This window comes from Morone saxatilis, unplaced genomic scaffold (assembly GCF_004916995.1).
Source record: "Morone saxatilis isolate NCDOM2014 unplaced genomic scaffold, NCSU_SB_2.0 Contig10, whole genome shotgun sequence".
NCBI classification, from domain to species: domain Eukaryota; kingdom Metazoa; phylum Chordata; class Actinopteri; family Moronidae; genus Morone; species Morone saxatilis.
In genome coordinates, this window is record NW_023339652.1 from 14,488,003 (window position 1) to 14,499,932 (window position 11,930).

An 11,930-nucleotide genomic window follows, 5' to 3' on the forward strand; every position below is an offset into this window, starting at 1 on the left:
TTCTGCTAATTGTTCCCTGCACTTGAATAAGAACATTAAATCCCCTTGATGTTTGGCCACAGCCAGTTTTACTTCATTTACAGTTACTGTTTCTTGTTTATTTCTAACTAATTGATCAATACATGTATCGCTGCAAACTATAATATAAATGCAATCCTGTTTCTGATAAGTACAGAGAGATGGCAATTTACAACATTAATATTATTTAGCCAATTAATCACAAAAATTACTATAAGGGCATCTTATATTTGAAGTAAAAAAGTAAAACATAATAATAACTAACTACTGAAAGACCCTAATCCAGAGATGTGGAGAGAAAGAGTAGAGAGAAGGTCAAACGTGCCTACTGCCACACCTTACTGACTGCCTGTACACGGCACAAGAGGAGAGGGAGAGACCCTGGTGCTGTTGGCAGAAGAGTGATCGACTCTGAGCAGCCTACATGGGAATGAATCACAATAAAATATATTGCAATGTATTTTTCGCCTTGTCCCTGATGGTTTGAATGAGTCGCTAAATTTGTTGCTTTTTAGAAGTAAAGCGGAAACAAGGCCTGAAAGGTCGCTAAAACTAGTGAGAAAGTTGCCATGTTAGCAACACTGGTCTCACCAGTGCCACTACACATTTTCACACATTGTATCTTTGTGTCTCAGGTGTTGTGTATATTGTCCCCGGGACAACGAGACATCCTTGCTTAAGAGCGCCGATTACAGTCAAGCTGAGGGGTAAAAGCAGTACAGTTTGGTTTTATAGGAAGTTATTTCTCTGACTACTTTTTGGCTGGCCACAGTAACTTTGTAGATTTTTTCTATGGCAATTTTGGCATTTTCTGGGGGGTAAATGTCTGCCTAAAAAGACATAAAACAAAAGCATTACAACCTTTTTATATGTCACGCAGTTTGCTCTCCAGCCTGAAAACTTGTTACACTTGTTTCTCAACTTCATTGCTTCTGTTGTGACTGCTCTCTGCCTTTTATAAGGCAGTGTAGGCTCCTGTGTTCAGTCTTTATGCTAAGCTAAGTCAACCAGATGCTGGTTCTAGCTACGTGTTTACCATACAAACAAGTGAGTGGTGTCAAACTTCTCATAAGTTTCAGCAAGAAAAGCAAATAAGCATATTTCCCAAAATGTCGACTGATTCCTCAAGGCTTGACAACATTTGTCGTATCCTCTGTAAACTCTTTACATAGAGGTTGAATAACCAAATATAAACTTTATTCTGCAGTAGTCAGGCAGCGAAAGCAAGTCAGATATATTGTTGGCTCTGTTTATAAGTTCTGATGCAATGGTGACCTTTAGCTCTGTCAGCAAGTCACTGTAGATAAGTGGTGTATAAGTCAAGCATAAAGCACTTTTATAACTCATATTTGTTTAAATATGCTGCAGTGTAGTTGGCACATCACATGATATTACAAAACATCATGCCGGAATTTTCCTGAGCAACCGTATATCTAAAAATCCAACTCATGACTGAACAAGTGTGATGTGTTCTTTGACGACAGGAGAGGATGCAGCTTCTCCCATGAGCTGGACTCTGGTCCCAATCAGAGGATACTGAGAGACCATGGGCTGCACAGTCTGAGCAGGGCGGAGCTGTGCACACTGCTGCTGCAGAGCGACGACAGGCTCCTCCCACCTGTAAGTCTCACAGAGTCCATCAGAATAAAATGGTGTCAATATCACAACCGCAATTTCCTATCCGCCCTTTTTTGCTTGTTTGCTATGCTTGATTGTAACCTCCTTTTCTCCCGACACCAGATATGTTTCGATTACAACAATGGTGACGGGGAGTTCGGCCGTTGTCAGGAAGGTTATGGTTGCAAGAGAATGCACATCTGTGAAAGGCACCTGAACCGTGACTGCAGCTGCGTCAGGATTCATGACTTTAATGCTCCACAGCCATTAAAAAGTCTGCGGGATAAAGGCGTGCCGGACGAACTCATTCCCTCCATGAAATCAGTTTATGCAAATATACTGGCTTTGAAGTACAATGACAGAGGCAACCATCAACCGAGAGGTGGTTACAGGGGCAACAGAGGCAACCTGCCACAGAGAGGTGGTTACAGGGGCAACAGAGGCAACAGGGGAATCAGGGGAATCAGGGGCAACAGAGGAAACAGAGGAAATCGGGGCAACAGAGGAAACTTTAGTCGCAGCAGTTCCATCAGTGACATCGTTGATGATATCGATGCCTTGGATCTGTACACTGAAAATGGACTTAGTAAAGACAACCATGATCAACAAAACTCCTCCACCAGCGACATCTCTGCCACTGCCAACGACACTGATGCGAGCAGCGACGATGGTCAGAAAAGAAATCGAACACGAAATCGAAATAGAGGGAGAGGTGGCAACCACGGCAACAGGGGCAAACAGGGACTGCCGCAACGAACCCGTTCCACAGACGACACCCCTGCTGCTGGCGGCGACAATGCAAACGCAGACAGCGGGCCGTTCAGAAGAGAAAGGCCTGTCAGAGGTAAACTACGCCAGCTGCAATAGCTTTCATTAAGACGATTTTCTGAAAGAACTGTGTGAAATGTAAAAGAAACGAAACGCTTTATAGTGTACTTTGTGTTTGTTTCAGATAAAACTGAGATCTGCATGTACTTCATCAAAGGCCACTGTAAACATGAGGGTGAGTAGCAATAGTAACAGCAATAATTACACTTACTTTGGTCATCAGTTCGGTGACACTAAACCTGTTTTATGACCGATGTGTCCTCAGACCGTTGTTTTAAAGCTCACAGCAAGATGCCGTACAGATGGGAGGTCAGAGAGAACGATCAGTGGACCGCCATGCCTAATAATGAGACGATTGAGAAGGACTACTGTGACCCTAACAACACATACAGGTACTCTCTACTGATACTGAATGGGATTGTAGTCCTGGGAGAATGTTTTTACAGTGTATTCTTTAAGAACCAATTTCCAATCTTAGGCCTACAGTAAACCCAATCCTCCAGTTTTCTTTGGCAGTTGCTAAGGGGGAAATAAAACTACTTTGTTGGGTGGAACAGAAAGCAGAAAGGGATCATGCGCAAATCAATGATATATTAGTTATGGATAGAGAGATATTTTTCACTTTATTAATGGGGTGGGAATGTTTAAAAAAACTACCTGAACTCACAATTAAAGATCTTTTTCATGCTTAATTTTGAAAAACAGAAAGATTCCTTTAGATATAATTACAGTAAATAAGATTTATTTTTCATGGATCTGATGTTTCAGCAAGCTAATATATTGGTGTAAAACAATAGATTGAAATGAACTGAATTGTGTGAATTAACAATTACTCCTTTTGCCGTCTTTAGCAGCAGCAGCCCTGTGCATTTTGACACGATGACCTGTGGCCCCAACAAAGTGCGTCGGCTCTCTACAGTTAACTCTTTGCTTGAGCCAACCTTCATCCACACCACCGAGTGGGTCTGGTACTGGGAGGATGAGTTCGGAAAGTGGAACATGTACGCTTCAGCTGTGAGTAATGAGTCATTGTTAATCAGATTCAGCGGTGATCATGCAGTGGTGATATGGCATCCATTCACAAAATGGAAGCAATTTACTGTATTCTGTTAAAGCTGTTCTAATTAATATTTTTTTATAGAAACAATGGATCAGGTGACCATTTGTAATGTTAAAGGGGTCACTCGTAATGATGAACCCATGAAGAATTATTGCTGTTGTCCTCAAAACCTTTTTAGGGTTTTTCAGCTTGTTGTTTTGGTTTTATAGCCTGCTTTAACTTTACTGTTTTGTATCATCACCAAATGGCTAAAAGGAGAGTAAATAATAGTTACATTCATCAGATAGACATAAACACAAAACTAATGAATGGTAATGTTGCTAACTGACTGCTGGATGTGTAAATAAGCAACTGTTTGCTAACACGTTCGCAGGGATAGAATTTGTATTTCAAATGGTTTTTTCATGACCTTCGTTATGTGAATATTCTGAAATGAAGATGTCCCAGTATTCCCAATCTGCTACACTGATATTGTAACCGATCATGTTACCGGACCATTTTAAGGCTGATCAAAGTCTAAAGTCATTACTCTAATAACGCTGCGTCATAAAAACCTTGTAAATCTACCTTGTTGAAACATTGAAACAGTTCCTTGTGAGTGAGCCAACAGTGGAGCAATGTGAAAAAACAGCAGCAGCAGTTTCATTGAAGATGACAACATGCCTCGGCAAGCGAAGCAAGTGTAGCTGATTTGGGCTAAAAATGGCCACTTTTTTTACCTCTATTTCAGTGACATTTTGTAGGCGTACCACAATCCTAAATGCTGCTGTAGTGACAACAACTCGCTGCAGCAAACTCACTCCAATAAATCTCGCGCATGATGAGAAAGAAGTGAGGCTATCCGAGCTTTGCTCTGAAGTGGAATTTATAATGTGATGTTGGCCTTCTGATGCAATACTCAGCTATCTGAGCTACACTGGCTGTGGTCCATGTGGACTTTCACAGCGGTTGGGAAAATGAGCGGTCTCAGATTCTGCCTTTTAATGGGACAGACATTTTAAAACTCCAATCATAACAGAACTGAACTTCCAACTTCATCTCTCCCACTCATGGTCTACTAAACCTGCTCTGAACTGACAACTACACGTGTTTACATAACCCTGCAACTCTTTATATTCTGTTTTATCTGTTTCATGTTTATAGTAGACATTTCTTTGCTCCCTGCTATATTCTCCTGCTTAAGCTGCTCATTACTAAGTTTTAATCTTATCTTTTATGCCTCTACAGCCACGCAAAAGAATCAAAAGAGGCAGAAATGCTTCCACACTTCCAGAGTTGTGTGCACAGGCTGTGTGGCAGATTAGCAGCAGTGGAGATTGTAGTCAGATTGCATAAATTTGAATTTGTCATGCTCATATTGGACTGATGAATTAAGAAATAAAGTTTTAAAGGCATCTGGTGGAGCTCCATCAGCTAAAGCTGAACAATCCTCCAACTTTCAAAGCTGAGCATTTCTTATGAGTTTGTCTTTTGTCCTCCAGGTTTACACTTCCTGAAACAAACAGTTACAGAATTCAGACTTCTAGAGAAACTTAAGAACACAGCATGAAAATTATGAAAAAAAGTCAATAATTGTCTGGTCAAAACCGAGGATAGGATGTCCACCAAAGTCAGATGAAATCCTGGACCAGACTACATACTACAGAGCAGCTGCTAACATTAGCTTAGCTTGTTCCTCTGATAACTTAAGAAATCCTTCACCCCATTAAAATAAAGAGTTGGAAACAACCAAGATCTCAAAAGTGTTTTGTAAAATTGTGGCTTAAAACTGAAAAAAAAAAAAGTCAATTTATGACGCATGCACAAAGGGGATCTGACCCTGTAAAAATGTGAACATTGTCAGAATCATTTAGGACAATCTAAGTACACAATGGTATAGTATAGTGTTTTTAGACATTTTAATGTTACATATTATAGCTTTAAAGTATAATCTAATCCTCATTTACCTCTAATCTCACTTGTTTAATTTGTACAGAAGTCTAAAAGAGTCACGTTGTGGTTTTAAGGGGCAACTGTTACTTGACTCTGATGGCTGCCTGGTAGGTGAATTTGGTTTCCATCAGACCATCTGGTTAGCTGTTTCCCCGTGTCCACTCTTTATGCTAAGCTAAGCTAACTATATTCTATGAGTTAAAAACAGATCTTGTGTGGCAGGATGGTGGACACAAAGCAGCAGACATGGACAGCGCTAAACTGGAGCAGAGGTTTCTGGACAATGACAAAGATGTGGTGGAGTTCACCGCCGGTTCACAGTTATACTCACTCAGTTTCCAGGGTAAAAAGATTATGCAATTGAGCTCTGTGTTTACAATTTACAGATTCTTAAAGCAGTATTATAATGTCTTTTTTATCTCCTCAGACATGATACAAACAAACCAACGGTACAGCACTAAGAGGGTTGTGAGAAGACGGCCCCGGTTTGCCTCCACGGCTGATGTTCAAGCAAGGAGAGTGAGGTACGACGTCCCAAATACACTATGTTAAACCACCTTTTAAAAAACATTGCATTCAGGCCACGTCACAAGAGCACTAATCCGGCTTTGCTTCCTGACCACAGAAGGCCTCTTGGTCAAGCACATTTCGCCCCTATACCAGACAACTGGGACAAGGCACAAGTCCCTCAAAGGGGATACAAGGTATTGTGAATACTTTCAAGCTGCATGATACACACTGTTCCAGCTAACATTCATGGCCAAGTACAGAAATTAAGTGAAATTGGTTGGAAGTAGCCAAGTCTTCCGGGACAAAAAAATCAATAGTGTTTTTTGCAGTAAAGAAATGTAAAGTTTCCAACATTAACCTAAAAATAGGACATTTCAATCTATAATTGTCCAAGTTCCATACTGTATATTGTTATCAATATGTATGCAGCATAAATTAATGTTGACACTTTGCTGATGTGGCAGTCAGATAAAACCACAGCCAGTCTGTTTACAAAAGAACATGTGTTCTTAAGGTTATTACTTTCTAAGCTGTTGGCTTGAGTGCTGATATCCTAACATGTGATCACCTGTCAGTAGCTCCTTCATTTTAGTTCTGCATTGTATTTTCATTATTATTGCAATAACCGGCTTTATTCTGAAGTGGACAAACCTGACTGCCGGGGAGGAAGGAAAAAAAACACTGTTATTGCCGTGAACGGGCCAACAACATCCACCCTGCAGACAAAAGAGTTTACAGCCACAGTTCTGACTTGCAGCTATAATTAAAACAAAACATGCACTTGATAAAACTGAGGCAGCGCCCCCTTGTGGAGAACATGCAGCCTGTGAGTTTGTGAGTAACAAAGCGTTACCGTTACTGTGGCTTGGCTTCTCTCGCACTGCTCTCATAGTGTTTTAGCCCAAAGCAGGAAGCTCATTCAGGCAAAAAGAAGCTCTAAAACGACTGTGAAGACAGAGCGAAGATTTAATGTTAGACTAACATTTGACACATGGCCAGAATCACAACTCCAAGTGAATGATAATGCTGCTGCTTAACTGTTAGGTGCGTGAATAACCACGTTAAAGGTGATGATATGTCAATGGCGTGTACACAATTTATTTGCACTGCCCCCTAGTGGCACAAAAATCAGCTATTGCAGGTAATTGTGCCTGAAAGAGAGAATTTACATTTTTGCTTTGGAAAAATAATTTCTTTAATTGCTCTGTGTTTTCCAGCGAGTCCCCCTCCCACGCTTCTCCGAGGAATATAAGGAGATTGAAGCACTTTTCTGTACAACCATGAGAGGCTTCGACATCGTCAAAATGGAGAGGATTCAGAACAAAGCTCTTTGGGATGCCTTTCAGTTGTACGTTGGTGATTTTCACATGTTTGGTCTTGAAACTTACCTTTCATACATCTTCTTAGCTAGGTTCTTACTGCATCTGCTCTTGAAACCAGCACTGTCTGGTTGTTAAAGCGAGGCTGTTTAACTATTTAAAAAAGGAATATACTTCCTCCTAAGAATGAAAAGCTGGCAGGTTTGGCTGCTATAGCAAGTAGCTAATAGCAGCTAATGATAGTTAATGTATATGTAGATGTTGCTGTGTAACGTTACTGAGCTGAGTTTACTGACTTTGTTAGCAACCATTCCTAAATGTCTTCCCCTGATGAAGTTTTGTGATTCTTCCAAAATAAAGGCAGAAAACTCACATGCAGAACAACAACGGTGGACGCAACGTGACAGAAAAAAAGCTTTTTCATGGCACTGACTCTCAATATGTGGACACTATCTGCCACACTAACTTTGACTGGAGACTCTGTGGAACTCATGGAACTGCTTTTGGCAAAGGTGAGTTGAGGAAATATTAATTCTGGGCTAAAAAGAACATTTGGACAGTTACTTAGACTAGTCCTAAAATCTTAACACTCAATGTGCACACAAATTTAAAGGGACAGATCAACCAGAAACCTATTTTTATCCTTATTCCTGTCCATCAGTATTGCTTTAGAGTGATTTACTCTTTTTTTGAAGCATCGTTGCTCTTCCCAAGACAGTAGATCTCAATTTGCTATGTGGTGTAAAAAATTGCCAAAATATTACACTTTTAAAAACAGCAAAGCTGAAACAGTTAGCTGTTTAATCAATCAACAGAAAATTAAGCAGCAACTGTTTTGATCAATTGTAAGTCTTTTATCAAGCAAAAATGCAAAAACATTTGCTTTGCTGCTTTTGTCTGATAATAAATGTAATATATTTGGGTTTAGACTCTTGGTCAAACACTCGAGAAAATGATGTATTTATAGACAGAAGAAATAATTGTGTATTTAAGAAAATATATTTCAGATCAATCAATAATGAAATAATCGTTAGTTGCAGCCCTTAGCATCTTTGCACATACACTGTAACGCCATTGCAACAAGCCAAAAATGTACAATCTCTCCCTGTGCCGAACCCAGGTAGTTATTTTGCCCGGGATGCCAAATACTCCCACAGCTACACCGATGACTCTGATGTCAAATCCATGTTTGTCTCACGGCTGCTGGTGGGAGACTACACCAAAGGGTCCTCCAGCTACCTCCGGCCTCCTTCCAAGGACGGTGGGGACATAAACTTCTTTGACAGCTGCGTAGACGACGTTATAAACCCTTCCATCTACGTTGTGTTTGAGAAGCATCAGATCTACCCAGAGTACCTGCTGCAGTACAAGACCACGCACCCGCTCGTTGACTTGTATGGTGCTGCGTCCGTGCCGCTGCTAAAACCAGTGCCAGCGCTAAAACCAGTGCCAAAACCAGTGCCAGCGCCGAGACCTGCTCCCCAGCCTACTATATTACCAGTTTCTCCACCCAGTAGACCTCATACAGCCCCAATACATCAGTTTCTCCACCCAGTAGAGCTATTCTCATACAGCACCCAAGATACATTCAGTTCTCAACCCAGTAGAGTCTCAATACAGCTCCAGTACACCAAGTTTCCCAAACCCAAGTAGAAGTCTCTAGCAGCTCCAGATACACCAGTTTCAACCCAGTAAGAGTCCTCATACAGCTCCAGCACACCAGTTTCCCAACCCAGTACATCCTCACACCAACCCAGGACATTGTCTTATCATTCCAGCACAGCCTCTTACCAGTACCGAACCACACCTGCTTCTTCACCTTCCTCACCAACTAGCACACCAAAGAAATCCTCTGATTGTGTCATTGCTTAGGGACAAAGGCAAAGTGAGGGCAGGAGTTCAGTGTGTACTTTTGGGATGGATACTGACATTAGCAGGAGCTGAATGGAGCTTTTAGCAAATATATTTGGGTAAATTTGGTGATTAATGAATGTCACTACTATATTTACCGTGTGCAATGAGTGGTAGAGTGGCTTTTATGCAGCACGTGACATTCATACCTATTTAAAGATCTTTATATCCTAACTCTAACCTTAGCTTCCAAGTTCACAGGAGCTAAGTTTTCGTTAGATAAGTAGTTGGTGGCGCTAATTATCCAGTCGGATGCCAGTAAACCACTGCAGAAGAAGAGGGTGTAATTAAAACCACTAATCAAACAAACAAATGAACATTAACCACGTGGAAAAAAATTACTAGTTTGACATTTTTGTCTGTTTCGTGTATTAATTTGAGGAAGTTTAGTCTCCTCATTGCTTCACTGATGTGACGTTTATGTCTGCTGCTATTGTTAGTGTCTCCAGTGGAGCCGAAGCTTCACTTAATCGCATGTTTCATGTGCGTTTTGAGTTACTCACTTTATCTATTTCCATTTTGCACCAACTTAATACACCAATACGCAACTTTTTTAAATATTTCCGGCGGTTCCCCACAGGTTTTTTATGCTCAAATGGAGAACCTTTAAAAAAACAAAATGCACTTATTGAGTATGATGTGTCATATTTAGTCATTATTGCATTAAGAGATTCCGCTGCATAGCTCCCTAACCAGTAGAGGGCGGCAAACTCCTATGTCGACGCTAAAAAATTTGCAATAAAATGAATAGCTTTATTTACAAAATGTAAATGAGTTTTGTTGTGTTTTTTTTCACACAGTGTTTAAGGTGTATGTTATTGATTATTTCAAGCACCACTTGCAGATTTTGTGTAACAAATTCCACTGCAACTAAAACGATTGCTGGTTTCCAAATTGTTGTATAACCCATGTGTAACACTTGATTTTTTTGCTTTAACAATAAATGTAACATACATGTCAACACCACACACAAACACTGTTTTATTTTCCAGCCTTCTTTGTTTCTGTTGGCGCTGCAGTTCTCTCCGTCTGTTTCATAAGTGAATTGAAAACGCCACCAGCGATCGGGTCGGGCCTCTTAGTGAAATGAGGCAGGGCATGAAAAATGATCAATATGGTTGCCGGTGCTTCCTGTGACATTAGACATTAGGCCTGCAAATCACCCCCTGCCTCCCATCAACTTACACACACATGTATTCATACACTAGAAACCGCCTCCTGTTGTGTTTCCTGACAAACTGCAGTGTGAATGTGAATATGTTCATGAGATTTGTGCAATATCTGCATTGAATTATACTACGCTTGCTTTATGCAGTGATTACTCTATGAATATGAAGACATTCATTTGTTCTAAACCTTAAGGCATTTCTCTATTTCACGCTGAGTTTTGCAAGATGTAGGCATTTTGCCAAATTACAAGACCTCGAAACCCTGCTCCACATGTACTCTCATCAGTACAAATTGTAAACAATTCTGACAAAAATTCACTGAAGTGAACTGCTTTGGTTTGGACCAAAGATTAGTACACACAAACTGTGTGTACTGTGTGGTGTTACTCGAATAATGAAATCCACAGGAATAATCAACCGGATTCTGTGTTCCCCCTCAGCTCTACGGTGCCATGGTAGCTTTCAGCTTGTTGTTTTGGTTTTGCTGCCAGCTACGTTTTTTTTAAATATATACATATAAATCTTGTGCAGACATCATAAAAACTCTCAGGTCTTTTGGAGCTCTGTATGTTATATTAAACCATGTTGTCTACTGTATGCTGTAACATACATGTTCATAATCATCAGTCACTACTATTAGTTTAGTTGCTACAGTTGTTGCTGTGCACCTGTCTGTCTGTCTCTCTCTCTCTCTCTCTCTCTCTCTCTCTCTCTCTCTCTCTCACCCCAACTTGAGAGAGCTAGTAAGGAAAGGGAGTGAGCCATAGGCTAACTGTAAGCTTTATCTGTCTATGAGGTTGTATGCTAAGGATGCTGCGTGATAAGACTAGTAACTGAGTCCTTACTGTGCTTAGAAGCCTAGCCTAGTACAGAACAAGGGTATGGAAAGCGTGCACCAGGTGGGGCGTATAAATCTAAAGTACATTTTCCCCCCCTTTTTTCTTAATAAGCAAACTAAATGGTAGATAAAAAAAGAGAAGATTACTCAGATGAACGAAGAGATGGGAACAATCAGGTTGATTACGGATTATTTGAATACCATTTGACTATTTTGATGACTGAGTAATCATAATTTTTTTCACGATTCAGCTTTTCAGATTGTAGGATTTTGTGCCTAATTATAACCTTCACAAAATAATACTTTTTTTTATTAGCCCCCATTCTATTTCAACTTGTTACACATGACACAAAGAAAATACAGATTAAAAATGTAATACGACATCAAGTTAAGATTTAGATTTAATCAAAACTAAGGTCCATACAACATCTTGGACAGCAACTACACATTTTTTTGAGTTTGACAATGGTCTGGGACCTAACTTTGAAATCGGGGTGAGGGGTGTTTCAAATAAAAGCCTACAATGAACGTTTTGACATTGTAGGCTTTTATTTTGAACACCCTCACCCCGTTCTTCAAGTTAGGTGTCCAGACCAATTGGTTCAAACTCATGTGTAGTTTTTGCTGTCCAGATGTTGTATGGGATCTTAGTTTGATTAAATCTAAATCTACACTTGATGTCTTATTACATTAAATTTAAATCTGTATATTATCTTGCTGTCATGTGT

The 11,930-nt window shown here is 40.2% G+C and overlaps 1 protein-coding gene across 1 annotated transcript in view; it reads left to right on the forward strand.

Moving 5' to 3' along the window:
* The window catches only part of LOC118342457 (protein mono-ADP-ribosyltransferase PARP12-like), a 10,306-nt gene extending 1,369 nt beyond the window's left edge, over window positions 1-8,937 (forward strand). Inside the window, exons 2-12 of the mRNA XM_035681015.1 lie at window positions 1,503-1,638; window positions 1,759-2,479; window positions 2,588-2,638; window positions 2,729-2,855; window positions 3,315-3,477; window positions 5,678-5,798; window positions 5,883-5,979; window positions 6,081-6,159; window positions 7,183-7,313; window positions 7,645-7,796; window positions 8,405-8,937. Coding sequence (XP_035536908.1) covers window positions 1,503-1,638; window positions 1,759-2,479; window positions 2,588-2,638; window positions 2,729-2,855; window positions 3,315-3,477; window positions 5,678-5,798; window positions 5,883-5,979; window positions 6,081-6,159; window positions 7,183-7,313; window positions 7,645-7,796; window positions 8,405-8,937 — 2,311 coding nt within the window. The remainder of the gene's footprint in view (window positions 1-1,502; window positions 1,639-1,758; window positions 2,480-2,587; window positions 2,639-2,728; window positions 2,856-3,314; window positions 3,478-5,677; window positions 5,799-5,882; window positions 5,980-6,080; window positions 6,160-7,182; window positions 7,314-7,644; window positions 7,797-8,404) is intronic.
* The last annotated feature ends 2,993 nt before the right edge of the window (window positions 8,938-11,930 follow it).